This window comes from Aulostomus chinensis, chromosome 10 (assembly GCF_037954235.1).
Source record: "Aulostomus chinensis isolate RoL2024-O1b breed Wild chromosome 10, RoL_Achi_v1.0, whole genome shotgun sequence".
Taxonomy (NCBI): domain Eukaryota; kingdom Metazoa; phylum Chordata; class Actinopteri; order Syngnathiformes; family Aulostomidae; genus Aulostomus; species Aulostomus chinensis.
In genome coordinates, this window is record NC_141329.1 from 1,787,049 (window position 1) to 1,807,583 (window position 20,535).

A 20,535-nucleotide genomic window follows, 5' to 3' on the forward strand; every position below is an offset into this window, starting at 1 on the left:
CGTTAAAGCACAGTGTACATCACTCAGTGCTAACCGGCACTGTTTGCTTAAGAAATCATCCATGTCCGGTATCAGGCACTAAAAATACACTTAAGCCTGTTCCTCACTTGCTCAGGGTCACGGAGGAGCCCTCAGGTGCACTACAGGTCACATTGTTTGCTACAGATAAAGATGATAAATGTCACAACACGGAGTGTTTAAATGCTTTTCTCACTCAGAATGTGATTAATGAGGAACTCTGACTAACGCCAATAAATCCTCTACAACTTCGTCTGTAATGGATCTGCCTGAACTTCAACCTGCCAGTGCTACTGTTTGATTTAGACACACACACACACACACACACACACACACACTGTAAATTATTTGAGGAGTCTCATATAAAAAGATAGTGGAGACCATTTTAATTCAATGTTCAACAGTTTTCATTACAAACACACCAAAACAAACACAGTTGCTGTTGAGTTTGAGGTTATTATGTAAAATAGAATATACATGCAAAACCTGCATGTGTGCGAACTTTTAATATGTTTTTTAGCGAATGCCTTTGATAATTCAAATGTAAGAATGTAAAAACAGAATTTCATCAGGTCAAATCCCAAGCAGTCACACCATAAATCAGTTGGAATTTAAATGTCTGTTTTTAAATACATAAACACACACTTGTATATAGTAAAAATGGTTGTACATAAAGGCAAACAAGCTTAACAAACAAGCACTATTTACATCAGAAAAATACTGCACTTTTCATATGAAACAATAACAAATAAAAATAAATCTGTATAATTCAAAAAGTGAAACTCTTTCAAGTTACAAATCTGTGAGAGAGTCGTAGTCAGCGGGGGCAGTTGAAGAGAGCGTTGTGTTAAAGCAAGTCGAGCGCACTGATTGGGGGACTCATGCGCAGCCTGCAGGCTGAAAATGTCTGAGATTTTAAATGTTCAGCGTTTGCTGTGCGTCTTTGGCAGAGGCTGTGATTTATTTCTTCTGAAAATCTCTGACAGCTTAAGAGTCTTAGTGGCCTCGTGGCAGAGTGGAGTCATCCTGACTCCCACCACAGAAGAAAAAAGATCGTGGACGGCTGTAACGTTACACATACAAACTATTTTAATCCAATTCAAACCAGTAGTTGAAAATACTGTTTTACATATATCCAAAAACACCATAAATTTTATACTTTATACATATTTTTACAGTATGATACAGTGTATGGCTTGGCAGAAATATTGTTCAGGTTGAAAGAATACAAGAGAAGACAAGGCATTGTGACCTAATCATCACCAAATGTTGAAGAGAACGCAAATCTAGTTCTCAAAAATCAAAAATCACTGTAAAAAATATACTTGCATTTAACAGCAATTTTATCAAGACTTCCCTCTGAGACCAACAAGGCACTGAAGCCATTTACTATCATGGTTTTTGGCAGTGATTTGTAAAACATCTTAATAAGGCAAATTCTGATATTTTGGCACATGTACTGTGTGTGTGAGGCAGCTTGGAGGATCACAAGATCAAGTGTGTGTGTGTGTGTGTGTGTGTGTGTGTGTGTGTGTGTGTGTGTGTGTGTGTGTGTGTGTGTGTGTGATCTCTCATAACACACAGTCACTTAATGCAGTAATTCATATCACTGCAGACGAAGGCTTGACTGACCAGCACACGTACTCTCCTCTGACTAGTAACAAACGCAGCTTTACACAGACACGTGACTACGACTGCGATCAACATGTTAGCTCTTTATATGGTACATTTTCCAGGACACAGAAACGACAGGCTACATTAGATTGAATGCCATTAATATGGTTCCAGTCAAATCTCTAAAGCAAACAGCTCTAAGCATCTGGCAGGTTTTTTACAGTGATCCTGAGGCACTATTTGTTTTCAGCGTGGTGAGTCCGTGCTTGTTCTGCTCTGGCTTAGCTGGCCGCATGCGTCTCTGGCTGCATCCGGAGTGGCAGCTCTCGCTCAGAGCCCTCCGTCTCCCTGGGTGGATGATGTGTTTCTGGAGCAACGGGCGGAACTGAACGGAGGTCTTGAGGTTCCATTTGAGATGCTCCTTCCTCTTCTTCTTCTACTTCTTCTTCTTCTTCTTCATCTTCTTCTTCCTCTTCTTCATGAGCCAGCATCGGTTTTTCAGCCACCCTCCTCTGCCTCTCTTCTTCCTCCAGTTTCAATCTTCGCTCCTCTGCCTCGATTTCCTCTGTGGTGGGTATGGAGTTCTTCTTGGGTCTTCCCTTGGGCTTAGTAGGTGCCTCCTGACCTCCTTTGAGCACCTAGAATAACACACACAGTCTTTGTGGACTTGTCAGGTAATAAACGGCAGCAGCAGTTAAAGGCAATGCTTGCTATTATAGTAATTAAGAGAAGACATATGGCTGCTGGCTGCCCTTTCTGCTCCCATTCATCTTTGGAGTTAACGATTTGAGCTTTTTTTTGTTCTCTGAGTTGCTGACCCTTCTACAACACGTTCGCTCTCTTTGTCGTCACACCTAAAACACCACCCTGCCTCTCCACACCCTCTCTCCCGTCATACTGCTCTCTTTTTACTGTGCTACATGCAAATAAGAGTATCAATAGCATGTGTGCAGAATGAGGAATGACAGAGAAGATAGGAATACCGCAGTACTATCGCCTACCATTTTCTTCCACTTCATGCGCCTGTTCTGGTACCAAGTCTTCACCTGCAGCTGTGTGAGTCCCAGAGACTGGGCCAGGTCCAACCTGCAAGACCACAAGCAAACCAGACTTGTGTCACTTAGACATTCCATGTACTTTCTGTCCTCCAGTCATACGCACCACATACCATGCTTTAAACATCTGTTCCAACACTTTTTGTCAAACACTACTAGTTTTCAGTGATTTAACACCCACGCTGACCACCGCTGACATTAATGTAAGAAATCTCTCTGTCTTTGAACGTCACATCAAAGCTGACTTGCTAGCAGCTTGAGTTCGACTCACATCAGAAGCTGAGGACTCGGTGTTTGAAACATCTGTACCCAGATCAGAAATCCAGTCACTTGTAGCTGGATAAATTGGGCTGTTGGAGCAAAGTCCAAATGCATCCACCACATGTGGTGGTCCATGACTAACAGGGCTGTTAGGTGGTGTGTAATCTGATCGTTCAGGAAGCGAAAGACAAAGTGAAGACGTCCATGTGCTGAGGGAAGGAGAAGCTATCGAGGTTTAGAAACGAGATTTCCTCTTTTGTCCTCAGCCGTTGGATGTTAAAGACTTTGTGAGAGGAACCAACTTTGGTTTGATGGTGAAATTCGAAGCCGAGACGGAGAAAATAAAACAGAACATTTCTCATTGATCATAGGATGGTCCGCGGGGGCTGGGTAGCGCTCCAAACGATCAACCTTTACTGAGTCCTTGACTTTGATTCAGGCCCTGAACAACATCTCAGATGAATGTTTCAGCATGTTGGCATTTTTCCAATCAAAACAGCTTTACAACATAAAAAAATAGATCACATCGAGATTTACGGCTTGTAATGGTTTTGAATCACAAGGCCTCTTTCAGTCCTTGATGGCAACGAAGCAGTTCAGTTGGTCTGATATTCATCATAACCTTGTCTTTCTTGTGTTTTCATGGCCTGCACGAAGGTTTGTGTGCAAATATGTGCAGCTCTGCTTCAAAAGACATAAAGAATCAAGCTGTCTGACAAACCTCACGATCACTCCAAGCTGCAGCGGCACAACGACTGCAGGCGAGGAAAACTAATTGCAGAAGGAAAACACCTCAGCTCTTTATGGTCATTAGTTCTCGATGGAGAGAAACCACACGCACAGCAGCAGAAACAGTGTTTGAGTTCATCCCTGCAGGCGATACAGCAAGACGGCCATTTTCTTCCATTCTCACATTTCACAAGGGAACCTCGAGCGTAACTGAAGACCTTTTATTAATAATGATTATGATGACAGTGTAGCACTAATTATCATAATTCACGGCTGCATAAAAATTATGACTTCTCTGTGCTATAAATATTTAAAAGTCTTTTTTTCATGGGTATGTTGGTTTTAGTTTTCCTGCTGCCCCCATGCAGAGGCTCACTTCAAGCCCGCAGAGGATCTGCGCCAAGAAAAAGGAGAGAAAAGTAAAGTTATTTTTGGATCATAACAAACCAAAGTGGGGAGCACGCCACACCTTTGATGTGCGGCTCTGAAAGGGGATTTTCTCTGATGATGTTTTCCTGCCAGCTGGGTATTTAATTAATTTTCAACGCATTGTCAGAATCCTGTATTTTGACAGGATACAATATTTTTGGCACAGACATCTGTGCAGGTAGTTGGTTTTGATCACTGAGTTGTGCTCTGCCTTGGGCTTTCTGCTTTAAGATGAGGGGTGGCTCTTTTCCAGTGACTCCAGGCAAGCCAAGATGGGATACATATTTAATAATGCATCGTGGGAGTTTTCCCCACAGATGGAGAGTAATTGGAATGACAAATAAATCAGATTTATTCAAAATATACTTATCAGATAAGATGAGCAAAGCAGATACACTGAGAAAAAGGCCACGAAATTCGAGTTGTGCGTGTAAAGTGTGATTAATAGGCGAGAGCAGACAGAACGGGATCTTAGCTCCTCGTGTAATTGTGCTGTTTCTCTTCGCCATCAGGGGAGTAACATGAGGTGGAAGGTAGAGACATCTAATCTCCGATTCATGCAAAGGTTCACAAACTGTTAAAAACTCCAACATGTGAACTTAAAATTCAGCTCCAGCATTCATGGTTCAATGCTCCTCTGGATTATAATGGAAATAATAATAAATCCTACAGGCCACATATAAAAGTGAGGCCTACAGTAAAACTGGAAGGTATAGTCTGGCCTCATGTCAAGGCCCAGGAAGTACACACAGAATGGAACCTAAGACAGATATTAACATGTAGATTACTTCATCGTATTGTTGCAAGCTAAATGTACTTTACATATACATACCTGCACATGTGTGAAATGCAGTAAATCAGTGTAACACATGTCTGTTTGTTTGAGTTGGCCACTGTCCCTGTTTCCCTGAATAAAGCAGTGTTTCTTTGTTTGCTGCGAGAGTTCAGGGTTAGAAACGTTCCTCCTGTCTGGACGGGAATGCTGAGGTAATCCTCTGGCTAAGACAAATTCACATTACGCCTTCCCCACAGGATCAATCAAAAATTATGATGTTAGGTTAACCACTGCTTGATAATTACATTTGTGGTGTGTGCGTGTTCGTGCATGCATGCGCTGTTCGTTCGAAAGTCACACTGAGCCAGGGTGCAGGTTATCAAAATGTTACCGCTGAGAGGCGCTTATATGACTCTGGTAGCTCAGTTCCAGCTGGTTGAAATATAATAACTCTGGTATTAAGACAGCGGTGGTTTCCTTTCATTCATGATACTTAGTCACAAAACCATTAGGGAGGCTATGATGTTAGCACAGCCATGATGACGTCTGAGTGTGGTGATGATGATGGAATCAGACACGGGTTCCTTGTGGCCACTGACCTGTCAGGTGTGGACAGGTACTTCTGCTTCTGGAACTTCTTCTCCAGGCCCATCAGCTGCAGCTCAGTGAAGATGGTGCGGCTGCGGCGCGGCTTCTTCAGGCGGGGGGTGCTGCGCTCTGTCTCCGACTCACTGCTGATACTGAGCGGCGTCTGGCTGGGCGAAGGCTCCGAGCCGCGCGGATGCTGCGGGGACAGCAAAGGCAGGTGGGAAGGGACACCGCCTGGAGACGAGGGCTGGGGGAGGTGCGGCGGCAGGCCGGGGGGCTGCCGGGTGATCACTGAGAGGAGCGGGTAGGCACGTAGTGACGAGGAGCCTGGAAGAGCACAGACAAAAGTAATAATCACCGGAACGATAAAAGAGTACTTCTGAATCACTGGAAGTTTTCAGCAAGCTCCTCTATTACCATGATGGTACAGCTATCGACCGCTTGTAATTGCTAGGACAGGTTGGGTTTTAATTGCACAGAGTTTGCGGTGAAAAGTGTTTTGCTCTTGACCTTCTCCATGTAGAGGGCTGCGATCCCGATGACGCAGACTGTTTTACACCACTCCTCTGAACCCCTTCAGATGAATGATTATTTTTCAGAGGTTGTTAACTGGCTTCCCAACATAAAACCACATGCACACACTGAACCTGACAAGACACACACACACACACACACACACACTGTAATAAAATAAAAAAAATAAAATAAAAATCAGGCACTGTCCAACGAATAAACTTTTTTGTCTCTTGTGATCTGGCTCACATGTACGCAGCCATGAACGCATACTCTTTCTCACAGAGCACACAGAAGCAGCAAGACGCCAGAATCAATAAAAAGTAACACTTGTCTGGAGCCGACCAGGGAGGGACGGAGACCAGGAGGTTGGCTGGGAGGATGTGTTGGGTCAATCAAAGTGAATATAACATCTGCCAGAAGAAATTCTTATGGCCTCAAATATAAAACCATCTCCTCACCAAAATTTACAATCAAAGTGAGCGCATTGTGGGAGAAGAAGAGGAAGATATACAAGGAAATAAAGACTGCACTGAAGCGGAGGATATAAGAGGCTGTCACACAGCAACATGCATGTGTCCTCCTGGTTGTCTGTGGAAGATTTATCCCCTTAATCTTCTCATCGACCTGACAGACAACACATGACCACACATGTATAAGATCCTCGTATACGCTGACACCACAAGAGACATGAAGTCAGACTGTGTATTAGTGTTTCCTGATCGTTTAAGCAGCACACAAGTAGAGATTAACAGGAGGAAGAGCATTCAGCGGGATGCATAGCATGTCTAATTCTCTAACTTGCAGTATTCTAAAGCCTGCTGCGTGTAAAATGCGCTCAAGTATTCAATGCAGCCCACTATTAGATTGAAGTCAGGCATGAGGAGCCTACGTGCTGCATGTAAGCACACATACAGGCAGGCACACCTGCTCCTCACACACGCGCACGCACGCACACACACACACACACACACAAACCAGACACTGCCTTGGGCTCATCATGACATCATGGTAAGATGCTGAGGTCATCACTAATCCTCCAACGTGAGACTGCTGCTGTTGCAACAGGTCTAGACAAGAAGATCTCTTTTCTCTGGCTCTGCTCCTTGTTACTGTTGTATCACCGTGTTTCTCCCTATAAATCATTTGATTTATACTCATTCACAGTTTTATTTTCTCATGGACATTCGTTAGGACTCAGGTCAGGCACATAAGTAACGGGAGAACGCCTGCTCTGATATTCTGAACAGGGGAAACATCTCGGTTGGTCCTCATGGGTGTCAGAAAATCTCTTGTCAGCAAAGAGCTTGAAGTTGTCTCCGGACGCTCGCTCAGAGGGAGCAGGAGGGATAAACGAAGAAAGAGAAAGAAGGAAATGTCAGCCTCGGCGGTGACTTTCCACTGACAGGAAAGCCGACTCTCTGAGCTTTCTGACATGATGTTGACAAGTGCCAGTGTCCTGTCAATAGGCCACAAATAAACTGTTTGAGCAGCAGCGAGAGCACAATGCAGCGCCGTGCAAAAGCACACTGATACTCTTGATAATCACAGTTGGAATGCAAAGACAGACACAAGTGCTTAAGGGAGCCATTATGGAAGCCTGCTAAGAATAGAGCAAGATTTCTTTTTAGTACCAACAATCTGCACTATCTGACATGCAGTAATTATACCGTTTATTTCCTCTCATTTGAAATAGTTTACATTTCAAATGCAGCAACTTTATTTTGCATGGCATCAACTAAATCAGTGTAATGGGTGCACGAATCATGGCACCTCCTCGCTTCCATTGTCAATGGGATGCTGGCAGGTATGATTCATTGTGTAGACATGCAACTGTACGTGATCTGCTGCCATGTTGGAGTCTATTTATCCACTGACAACTAGAGAACAGCTCACATGAACAACTTTTTTTGGCACTGCCATTTGAATGCATCTCAGGCAGCTCTAGGATGGGAAGGGCAACAGGTCACACAGCTTCTTTAATCTACTAATTCATATTTGTCACTTGAATCACTCTCCGCAACGCCAGCTCACAAACGGTGGTTGAAGGAAGGCGTCAAGAAAAGTTTGCTGAGTTTATTTTCTCAGACAAACTGGCAAACATCTGTGTGAACAGCAATAGGATTACTATTTTGTAATAAGTGCTAACTATTGAAAGTGACACCTGATCCACGCATGCCTTCCTGTAGCATCGGCCGCTTTCACCATGAAACAGAAAGCTTGGAGTATAGGAAGAGGTGAAGCTGTCGAACCTCAACCTTTCCTGATGACAGAGGATGTGCTCACATTTTGTGTGTGTGTGTGTGTGTGTGTGTGTGTGTGTGTGTGTGTGCATGCATACTTGCCTGCATGTGTTGACATGGGTGTAATCAACCTTTTCAAGCTTGCATTATGCTTAATGGGACACTTTATTGTCTGCCCTGGATTAGAGTTTAAGATAGGGTGAAATCTCTTTTGCTCGCTTGGGTTTCTTCAGTAAACCCTCAGCCAGTGATAACACAGAACGCAGTGGCCTGCGGGCTCAACACACTCCTACTTTTTCTTGTTTTGATCTTATTTTTCATCATGCTGTCAGGTGAGATTACACCACAGTTGATCTTAATCTCTCTCACCTCTTCCAGAAAGCACCACTAAAAGCCCTGCCCTGGGTCCTGCTGAGAGACGGGACTCTAAATGAAATATTGTAACCTGTCATTACGTCGTTGGCCGTTCAGCGCCGGGTCGGGACTTACTGTCTCTGATCCCACTGTATTTGACAGGGAATTAACTCAGGGGTGTCAGCCACTGTTTACCGTACAAAATTAGTGTCAGCATTTTATTACGGATGAATTAAAAAAAAAAAAGGTTGATGGACTGGAGGAGAATGAAATGCAGGGGAAAGGTTGTGATGTTTGAGCGTCAAACCAGCGAATACAGAACCAACATTTCATTTGTTATCAGCTCCTCCAGGCAAGACTGTCAGCACCTCTGTCTTCCAGCGGCCTCCACTGGTAGAAGGAGGTTATGGCACCACCTCTCTGACTGGCGTGTTAAGGGACCATGCAGGGCCAGCCGCCTCTCTCTGGCCCACAGCTGTAAGCCTGCCAGCTTCTATATCAAGCACTACAGGCAACTGATGTTGGGGAATATACTGTGTCTCACACCCCCGCAGCTACAAATAAGTGGTGGGTGCAGTGTTCTAATATGCAGGGCGGGTTACTCTATCTGTCCGAACAGAGGGGTGCCAAGACCCCGCCACAGTGCCCTCTTGCATTCACCAATCCATATCAGAGGGATGAGGGAATTGCTTCTCCTATTTTTATCCACCCACCGCTGTCATCATCAAATTGCAGTGGCTATTATTTCAGACTTTAGAGCAATTATCCTAATGGTTCCTAGAGCGCTGCTCGGATGCATCTGGAATGAAGAAACAGTCGAGAGCTTTGGTTTTGACATGAGAAAGTTCATCAATACAAGAAGACACTGTTTTACTGCATTTGTCACTGACAGGAGATCCATCCATCCATCCATCTATCTATCTATCTATCTATCTATCCATCTATCTATCCATCCATCTATCTATCCATCCATCTATCTATCCATCTATCTATCTATCCATCTATCCATCTATCTATCTATCCATCTATCTATCCATCCATCTATCTATCCATCCATCTATCTATCCATCTATCTATCTATCCATCTATCCATCTATCTATCCATCCATCTATCTATCCATCTATCTATCCATCCATCTATCTATCCATCTATCTATCTATCTATCTATCCATCTATCTATCCATCCATCTATCTATCCATCTATCTATCTATCCATCTATCCATCTATCTATCCATCCATCTATCTATCCATCTATCTATCTATCCATCTATCCATCTATCTATCCATCTATCTATCCATCTATCTATCCATCCATCTATCCATCTATCTATCTATCCATCTATCTATCCATCTATTCATCTATCATCTATCCATCTATCTATCTATCTATCTATCTATCTATCTATCTATCTATCCATCTATCATCTATCCATCTATCTATCATCTATCTATCATCCATCCATCTATCCATCTATCATTTATCTATCATCTATCTATCTATCTATCTATCTATTCATCTATCTATCTATCTATCTATCTATCTATCTATCCATCTATTCATCTATCTATCTCTCTATCTATCTATTCATCTATCTATCTATCTATCTATCTATCTATCTATCCATCTATTCATCTATCATCTATCCATCTATCTATCATCTATCTATCATCCATCTATCTATCCATCTATCATCTATCTATCTATCATCTATCTATCTATCTATCTATCTATCTATCTATCATCTATCTATCATCTATCTATCTATCTATCTATCTATCCATCTATTCATCTATCATCTATCCATCTATCTATCTATCTATCTATCTATCTATCATCTATTCATCTATCATCTATCCATCTATCTATCATCTATCTATCTATCTATCATCTATCATCTATCTATCATCCATCTATCTATCTATCTATCATCTATCATCTATCATCTATCTATCATCCATCTATCTATCTATCTATCATCTATCATCTATCTATCATCCATCTATCTATCTATCTATCATCTATCTATCTATCTATCTATCTATCTATCTATCTATCTATTATCTATCTATCTATCATCTATCAATCCATCTATCTATCTATCTATCTATCTATCGATCATCTATCATCTATCATCTATCTATCATCCATCTATCTATCTATCTATCATCTATCATCTATCTATCATCCATCTATCTATCTATCTATCATCTATCTATCTATCTATCTATCTATCTATCTATCTATCTATCTATTATCTATCTATCTATCATCTATCAATCCATCTATCTATCTATCTATCTATCTATCGATCATCTATCTATCTATCATCTATCAATCCATCTATCGATCTATCTATCTATCTATCTATTCATCTATCTATCATCTATCTATCTATCATCTATCAATCCATCTATCATCTATCTATCATCTATCTATCTATCTATCATCTATCTATCTATCTATCATCTATCTATCTATCTATCATCTATCTATCATCTATCATCTATCTATCTATCTATCTATCATCTATCTATCATCTATCATCTATCTATCATCTATCTATCTATCATCTATCTATCATCTATCATCTATCTATCATCTATCATCTATCTATCATCTATCTATCATCTATCATCTATCTATCATCTATCTATCATCTATCTATCATCTATCTATCATCTATCATCTATCTATCATCTATCTATCATCTATCATCTATCTATCTATCTATCATCTATCTATCATCTATCTATCTATCTATCTATCTATCATCTATCTATCTATCTATCTATCTATCTATCTATCTATCTATCATCTATCATCTATCTATCATCTATCTATCTATCTATCTGTCAGATAAGTTCCTATTAAAGGAAGAAGTGGGATGTTTTCTCTCAACTCAGCGTCAGAGGTTTTGTTGTTTCATGTTTCCTTCTCTGTCAATCCAAGCCTCGGTGTTTGAGGCGCTTTTCCTGTGCAGAGTTTTGATTCATTCCAGGTCTCATATATTTGTCTGAGCACAGAATCCAGTCCGATCGGGGACAGCCATCAAAACTTCCATCCTTCTCATCTCATCAAGGCATTGCCATTTACTTAAGAAATTAAATCCCACTGATTTGTCCTCTCCAGCCCCACAGAAGCCCGCAGCCTCGCTGACTCTGATGTCGGACACTTCACTTGAAATTGTTCTTAAATTCATCTTAAATTATTTGACAAATCAAACATTTGGTTGAATGCAGCGAAAGTTACTTTTTTAAAACCCTGAAGCCACACAGGATGAACTCACACACGCGCAAACGTCTAACAAATACACCGTCAATCCCAATTTCCTCATTAATACACAAGTTAATGTGTGTGTATATATATATATTTATATATATATAAATATATATAAATATATAAATATATATATATATAAATATATATATATAAATATATATATATATGTATATAATCAAATTATGTATTAAAAAATCCACTGATGAAATGAGCACGATTTCATAGCCTCATCTACAACTAAAACTCGACTTCAGTCTTTCAATCACGTCAGTTTGTTTGTGAAAGAGCAGAAAAACTTGGTCTTACCGGAGCAGGAGTGCAGAGGCTTGGGTCGCACGATGAGGGAGGGGCACACGGAGTACAGAGAAATCTTCTCGAAATAATCACAAGCCTCCTTGGAGAGAATCTCGTCAATCATGAAGGTCTTGTAGCGCCGCCTGGCAGCCTTCAGCTGCCCGGGGGAGGAGAGCCTCAGCTCGGCTTGACAGTGCATGATCTGCGCCTCTGCGCCGCGCGCTGCTCTCGCTGCGCAACGTGCGTCTGTCTCGGCGAATATCGGGAGGCGCGCGGGCTAGAGCGGGTGGAGAAGCGGCGTCCGGAGCTCACGCGCGTCCGCAGCTCATCGTTGGAGGAGTTTCGGCTTTTCCTGAAGAGTCGCGAAGAAGCGCAGCAGCCTTCAACTGGAGCAGCGCAGCGCCACGGTGGTTCAGACCTGACTGGGCCGAGTGCGCACACCCCCGCTATATAAACCATCCCTCAACACATCTTCCCTGCTCTCGCTCTCTCCCTCTCTCTCTCTCTCTCTCTCTCTCTCTCTCACACACACACACACACACACACACACACACACACACACGCACACACACGCACTACATATGTAACATACTATACAACATACATGCCCCCAAAGAGAAAAAAACCCGACCTCCTCTGATTTGCTGCAGCTTTTCGATCAGCTGTACTCAAACGACACACGTCAACTTTTCAGAATAAGAGGACGCTCGTGGGGTCTCGGGGGGCGGACGGGGGTCCTCAGGAATCTAGGAATTCATTGAAAATAACCTCGATGGTTATTGATCGATAAATGACATCATGTGAATTTTTAGGCCTCTATTCGAATAACACGGATTTTTAAAATAAACATTTAACTATTTAAGAAAATGTAAATTTGCTTTAGAAATAAAATCTATCAAATTTTATGAGTCTTGAACTGAAAAACTGGAACCTAATTTGAGGCGAACTTTTGGAGGATGACTCGATAAACGGAAACGATGAGGAAGAGAAATAAGGGCCTTACAGATCCAGCTCAGCTAGACTGCGCCTATTATTGCTAATAATAATCTGAATAATTATCATGAAATTATTATTATTATTATTATTATTATTATTATTATTATTATTATATGTACCTGTAAAACTGCTGTTATTTCATTTGGGCAAAAAGATAATTTTCCTTCAGGTTCGACAAACGTCAAAATCGAACCGACGCAGCTGTAATTTACCAATCAGTAATCAATAATCGGCGCTCGCGAACGTCATGATGGGACATTCAAACATAAAAAGCATCCAGCGAGACAGAAGGGAAATTAAACCAGACCCCGCAGTTTCCTTTCCAAATTCTGCAACGGGCCCAGAAACTCGTTCAGTCTGACAAAGTTGTCAATGGGAGGAAATTCTTTTTTTTGGGGGGGGGGGGGGGGGGGTAATATCGCATTAATGTTTAATCTTCTTGTCCTCTAAATAAAGCCATTTGGAGGAGGAACGAGGATGTCGGTACCTTTTTTTTTTTTTTTACAGGTCTTACAGTTCAAAAGGAGAGTGAATGGTTTTGATTTGGTTTTAGAGGCGAGGAGGAGGAGGAGGAAGAGGAGGAGGAGGAGGAAGAGGAGGAGGAGGAGGAATTCTCAGACCCTCGACAGACACAAGTGACTGTTAAATTCGGAGTTAGAAAGAAAACCCATATTCATATATTTAATGTCGAAACGGAACTTCAAAATCAGACTGAGAAATTGGGCCTAAATTCTATTTTTCTCTGTCTTCTTCTATTTTTCAGGAATGCGGGCCCCCAGCGAGCTGAAGGCCTCGTGGGGAATTAGTATTTTTGCAGCAACTTGTGAAGGAAACCGGATCCCCAGACACACCGACGGTCTGCCGCGGCGGTGCAAAGATCCGGATTCGCGGATTGAGATTCGTGTAACTTGTTTCGTTGCCGGGATTGGGGGGGGGGGGGTGTCAGTGCGGTCAGCATCGGATCATTTCAAGAGACCTGCTTCTATAAAAGTCCACACGGCAGCGGCAACCGAGCGCGCCCTCTAATCTGCGCGCTCCGGGGCTGGAGACGCCAGTCAGATCAACCAATTACAGGAGTTATGCGTAATAACGGCCTTCCTGGTAGCCGCCCGCGCCGCGGCCCCTCTCCATTAGAGCCATTCGGGAGCATCAGGATGCAACCTGACACCAGGCAGATTACAGGCCAAACACGGAGCTCAGCCGCCGGGGTGCAAATGCACCTTTGCCTTTGGACGGCGGGGGTTTATTAGGGGATGAGCGGCAGGGGGGAGCCGCTGCTGGCGGCATAAGCACTTTCGGAAGGCTCGATTATGACCTCAGCCCGGACATTAAGGGACTGGATCATCACTTCGTAGGAAGCAGTGCCGCACTGGGAAACTAGGCCACCGGTGCCGGTCGTAACGCGAGACGCCGGCTTATTCCGGGACAATACTCGTGGCTCATAAATGCAGCAGAATCCGGGCTATTCTCAACTGGCTAATTAAAATGACGACAAGATTTCACTGTGCTGGAGAGTGGAGGACGAGGAGGAAGCCCGCGCGTAATTGCATGCTGCAAAGTGAACGGAGGGAGACAAATCCGTGTGGAGGCCCCCACACATCCGAAATAGAAAGGTCACATGTAGGAGCTGATCATGTGGCGGTTATATTTGCCTTCTTAATTGATTCAATGAGAGGATATGCGTGGCGCCACCTGTAGATTACACCACAACCCGGCGCACAAGCATATTAGTTACACGGGGCCATTTATAGGTGCAGATAAGGCCGCAGCATGCATGACAGCATGCAGCTCCAACACACGAGCGCTCACGGTTAACCTGGGCAGCAGAGCGCTGGGAATAGTCGGGATGTTCAGGACACCACGCTGGCATCTGAGGTGGGAGCACATCAAAGACCAACCACAGCATCACATCAGAGACAGACCACTGATCAAAGCAAAGGCAGTTTATATCCTGGTCATTTTTAAACATTCCCAGTTTGTCCAACGGAACAAGAATAAAAAAATAAAATAAAGACATTTTTTTAGAAAGAGCAAGGTCAGACCTGATCTGGTTACAAAAGATGGTGCCCTTCTGCTGAAAAAGTGGTGCTGGTGGAATTGTTAGCTTGACGTTTTGGTTCTTCTTTTTTTTTTTTGCAAAATACCTGAAGACCTAAAAAAAAAATCTGGGAGCACCATTGAAACATTTTCAACTTCAATAAAAACATCCAAAACATTTTTTGACTAATACATGGCCTTTTTTGACTTCCATAAATGACTTAACAGTCGTGTGACTTCTGTCCTTCCTGGTGACATCAGCACATCTGTGAGGAAAGCTCACATTTCAGGAGGAATTTAAAAACATTTTAAAAGTCAACAAATATGATGTCTCTAAGGCATCACAATCATGTACAAACAACCTGAGTATACATGACAAGTTTGTCAACAAAATTCACAATTTTTTGTTGTACAGTGTCCACAGCAGCAGAGACGCTGCCCGAGCCTTAGTACCGCCTCCAGCGATTGTCTTGGTAGCCCCGTTTGCCGCCTCTGTCGTCATGTCTGTGGCCTCCTCTGCTGTCGTAGTCGCGGCTGTTAGTCCTGCTGGTCTGGTGGTGATAGTTGTTCCTGCTGTGACCGTGTTGATGATGATGGCCCAGGTCGTCGGCGTAGCGGGAATTTCTCCCGCCGCTGTTCATCTGAGACGGGTGATGGCGGTAGGGAGTGTTGTTGTGATGCCTGAAGTCGCCTCCACCTGCAGGACTCTGCCTCTGCAGGGGCTTGGACATGCTGTCACTCAACTGCTCCAGCTGCTGCATGTGGTGCTGCCACATCATGTTGTTCATCTGCAGATGGAGGACAGACGTTAACAGGACTTGTGCCGAGAGGCTCGGGTCTACAGTTTACACGTCTTTGTTCCAGGAGAAACAAGAACTCAGGCCAGTAGCGGATATCACAAAGGTTACCATCACATGCTTCTGCAGATTATCAGGAGACGGAGCAAATCTCTGCATCGGAGGAGGAGTATACGGCGGCGAACTGAACTGGGCCGGAGTCCTGTAAGAGGAAAACAAATGGCTGTCAAATGTGAGATTCATCATGCAAACCCCCCACAGGTCCTCAGGTAGGTGGGGGCACAGGTGCACCCACCAATCCACCCAGGGAGAGACAGACAACTTCCCGGGGATTGTGCCCTTCAAATTCAGCTTAAAGAAAAAATACTACCACTGGATGTACAAGACAGAATTAACAATCCAACTACACAAACATTCACTGGAAACCCTATAACAGACACACAACTGTGAGTGCAAGTCAACCAACACAAGCATCTGAAGCTCTAACAATACAAACCTGCCAATGCAAACAACAATAAGAGCATAAATGACTGACATCGTCCAGCCACCAGCCAGATGTTGGCACACTTGCATCTACTGATGAAATGTGATGATAATTATGTTCCATTAACCCTGCCACTGTCAAACAAGTCATGGAAGATTATTTTTCCAGTGATGTGCGAGCAGCGCCAAGACCTGCGAGGGAGTGAGTGATGAGCAAATCTATCAACACTGAAAGGAAGACAAATCTGGCAGATACAACGCCAACTGTCGAAATCAATGGACGGTTACACAACTTAAGTTCCGGCTCATCTTTGTGGGGAAACACAGAGTAAACACAGGACTACAGACACCGTACAGCGGCTGCTCTCACGGTCCACTCACCCGCCCGCATGGAAATAAGACACCATGTCCAGAATCACCACAGCACACAACTCATGCTGACCTACCGCCACCATCAGAAGCGTCTCATTCAAAAGCACGGCTGCATTTCTTACTATGATAGATGCATGATATGTTGTTATGGCAGACAGCTGATATTATGTGTGAAAATAAGTTTATAAGAACTACAAACATTTGGAGGAGCCCACCACCGGTACATTCACCCCACTCAAAGTGAAGAGACTCAATCAAAACCAGGGTGATACTGTTTTGCTCTTCAGACCCATCAACTTAAAAAATGACCAACATCTAGCGATACTGCTGACGCATCAATATCATCAGGCAGGGTTATCTGATGACGGACTTCTGTGATTAAAGGAAACAGACTTTTTTCTCCAGGGGGAAATCATTCAATTTTTAGGTGCAGCCATTCAAGTATGAGAACCTAAAAGAACAGAGAAATAATACAACAGAAGAATGTGTAAAGGGTATAGGCAGCACACCAGTATGAATGCTGGTGCTGCTGGGTCGAGCCCCCACTGATCCCCAGTGGTGATGATGGAGCTGCACCACTGGGAGGCAGATACACACTAAACTATAACACTATAAACACCACCTATTTACCTTTTACACAAACTACAGGTACCCCCACATGCCAAGGCAGCACACGTACACGTGTAGGATGCATGATCCATCGGTGAATCATCACTCGGGTGTGTCAGCAACTGACGGGCAGATATGTGAAGTGTAGCGTCATTTATTGTGTATTTTCTGTATACTGAACGCTGATTGGGTTCAAGTGTGCGTGTGCTGGGGGGTGGTGTGTGTGTGTGTGTGTGTGTGGGGGGGCTATGCAACACATTTCTCTCTTTCAAGATGATTAACATCCTCAATTCCAGGTCAAATGAGTGATTTATTTTGGAAACTTTGAACCATCTGAGTGTGGCGAGGTAATCGAAGGTATTGATAAGTTCCACACTTGCAACACCAACACTACAGTAACACACCGATTGACACCATTTATGTGCAACTTAAGTTTCTGTACTCACTTTTATTGGGTTGTAAAGCTGGCTGCTTTAAACACAATAAAATGAATGCATTTTATACAGAGGGTTTTGTTTAGTGATGAATAAATGAATGAGGGAATGAATAAAATGAACCTTTGGTGGACTAAAGAGATCAAACACATTCAGGTGGGAGGAAACACTTGTCAGGACACATTCTTACCTCTGGCCATGAGGATTAGGGGTATTTGAAGGACTTGACTTCTTCAAGTTCCCTTGATTATTGCCATGACTGCTACCTGTGATGGTAAAATGAAACACACCTGTGATCAATCAAGGTGAATACCGCCACACGCTCAACCCTACACGCTTCAAGCCCATGGTGTAAAATGTGCTGGAGGCTCTGAACTCGAGGAGTTTGCAGTTTCTCCCGCATCCACATTCAAACCAGTCAAGGTGACAGAAATGCCTACGATTCATAGAGCAGAGCAGCAACAGGCCTGATGATCCACTGCGATCAAACTAGACAGTAAAGGAACTTAGGGACACTTGAATTTGGAAAATAACTAAAGATGATGGGGTTCTATTCAAGGCTGAAGAACTGTTTCACTTCTAAAGCCATGAACAGGGACACAGATGCAAGTTGACAAGCAGATTTTGAGACCTCTCGGCCACCATCAAGAGTCTGAGATGATGAGGCAACGACGTCTGTGCTGTCCTGCTCTTCTGTTAGAGGTGCAGCAGTAAAGTCACCAGCGTCCTGCCGGCCGACTGGCTTCCTTCCAGGAGCACATGAGCCTCCCTGTCGCCTCTGCTGTTGCCAGATTCAGGTTAGCAATGATTTTATGATGACTTTCAGATGTTTGCTGTCAGTGTTTGTCCCTTTAGTGCATGAACAAAGTCATACTTTACAAAATTCAATTTAATGGAGCTTCAGGGACGTCCTGCGTGTCCTCAACAGTCGGCGGACATGAGAGCATCTTCATGATGCGATGTGAACGGGATCGTTATCAAATGAACCATTGTAATGGGGAAATACCTCTACCATCACCAGTCATCACAACTGCAATGCCATTCAAAATCAGCACAGTCAATATCAATGTGATACTCCTGTTTGCGATCTTAAGATTCAATTCGCAGTAAAATCGGAACATTTCTATCTAATGTCAAACAACACCGACACAAATGTCTGCGTTCTCATCAGCACAACATGTCCTCTAAACGTGTCTGGCTGTGGAATGACATGATGTCAAAGCTCAAACAGGTCCCATAACAGGTGGTAGAAAACAAAAACATCAACTTGCCCGATCTGAACTGCACATGGATGGACCGTCCGAACAGCGAGGTCCCGTTCAGCAGCTGCATGGCGTACGGTGCAGACACCTCATGCTTGTACACAGCAAAGCCGAAAGTTTTCTGTTTGCCATCCGGGTCCTTTGGAATCTTGGTTTTGGTCAGAGGTCCCGCCTGTAGGAGAGAACCTAGTTATCATGGTACGCGAACAGCACCAGTAGCTAACTCCGCTAGCTAGCAAACATAGCTGTTAGTCATGTTTACATCGTAGAACAAGTAAACACGTCATATATCCACGATATAGCGTTACTAGGAAGTTTCCTACTAGGACGAAGACCATTACTGGCAAGTCAAGGGTGGGATACGGTTTAAATCCGGTGCGCTTTTCGATTTCTTAGCATCCGGCCCAACAACATGCTAACGTAAGCACTAGCTAGCGGTATGTGACGTGAGTGCGTACCTGCAAAAAGAGCTCAAACAGAAGCTCCTCTGTCACTCTCGAATCCAGGTTCCTTATAAAAAGTGTGCGGTCGGCTTCCTCCTCTATGCCCATTGTGCTGAAGCAGGTGCTGGTACTTCCTAAAGAGAAGCGACTCAGACAGTTGGAGAATACAAATGTTAGGCCTCTTCTTGCCGTAAAGAAGAACGTCAGTGTCGTAACAGAGCTGCCGAAGGGAACCAATGAATAGAACAGAAACTCGTTTACGTCATTTTGCGTCCGCAGAACAATGAAAGTAAAGGCGTGCATTTTGCAGAATCTCCGTTCAGATTTGTTGTCTTCGGTGGGGTGAGCAGAGGTAGGATGTCTCAGACAACATGTACCAACAAGTGGCTTCTTTAAGGACATTCAACTGAGAAACGGTGCAATTTGTTGTACTTAGACGCTAAAAAGATTTCTAGAAAGGTTGTAGTCAAAATGTTGAAATACCCAAACTACAATTTCACCATCTCAAATCTGAACATACTATGTTGTGTTCAGCTTCCATTCATTGTAAACTCAGCATCGTTGGGATTAAGAATGTTCTGAGAAAAGTTTTCATAAACACGTTGCTGCGCTGACAGATCGCAGATGACGTCATCCAATCAAACGCTTGATCAGGTCACATGATGCTGAGCGTGTTCCCCGTGACTCAGTGAGTGATTGAGTTGATTGGATTTTTGATGTCCTGCCCGCAGTCTAATAGTCTTAGTTCATCCACTGTCAGTTGGCTTCTCTTTCTCTCTTTATATATACAGTAGCTCCTCCACTAACTTGGAATAAGGCTCCTCCTGGTGTCTCACTTCACGTGAGCTTCCTCTGGGTCGGGTGTCAGGGCTGCTGCTTCTCACTGATATGAGCTTTTTGTGTTTCACTCTTGCACTTCTCACTGTTGTTGTTAGCGTGGAACACGA

The 20,535-nt window shown here is 43.4% G+C and overlaps 2 protein-coding genes across 3 annotated transcripts; both read right to left on the minus strand.

The window, feature by feature from the left end:
- Nucleotides 1-397: 397 nt before the first annotated feature.
- On the minus strand, nucleotides 398-12,563 carry barx2 (BARX homeobox 2). The gene is made up of 4 exons (XM_086215063.1): nucleotides 12,168-12,563; nucleotides 5,481-5,796; nucleotides 2,634-2,718; nucleotides 398-2,270 (listed from the first exon to the last, which is right to left on the minus strand). Exons 1-4 carry the CDS (start codon nucleotides 12,352-12,354, stop codon nucleotides 1,914-1,916), a joined length of 945 nt encoding a protein of 314 aa, XP_086071189.1. The 5' UTR covers nucleotides 12,355-12,563; the 3' UTR covers nucleotides 398-1,913.
- A 2,516-nt stretch (nucleotides 12,564-15,079) lies between these two features.
- rbm7 (RNA binding motif protein 7) lies at nucleotides 15,080-19,809 on the minus strand. 2 transcript variants are annotated; one of them, XM_086215454.1, is made up of 5 exons: nucleotides 19,604-19,809; nucleotides 19,151-19,317; nucleotides 18,074-18,145; nucleotides 16,097-16,187; nucleotides 15,080-15,976 (listed from the first exon to the last, which is right to left on the minus strand). In XM_086215454.1, the coding sequence occupies exons 1-5, from the start codon at nucleotides 19,694-19,696 to the stop codon at nucleotides 15,635-15,637; spliced, it is 765 nt and encodes a 254-aa protein (XP_086071580.1). In that variant the 5' UTR covers nucleotides 19,697-19,809; the 3' UTR covers nucleotides 15,080-15,634. The 2 variants fall into 2 exon arrangements, with proteins under 2 accessions (XP_086071580.1, XP_086071579.1); XM_086215453.1 differs by having other exon boundaries at nucleotides 18,074-18,149; nucleotides 19,155-19,317; nucleotides 19,604-19,805.
- Between the last annotated feature and the right edge of the window lie 726 nt (nucleotides 19,810-20,535).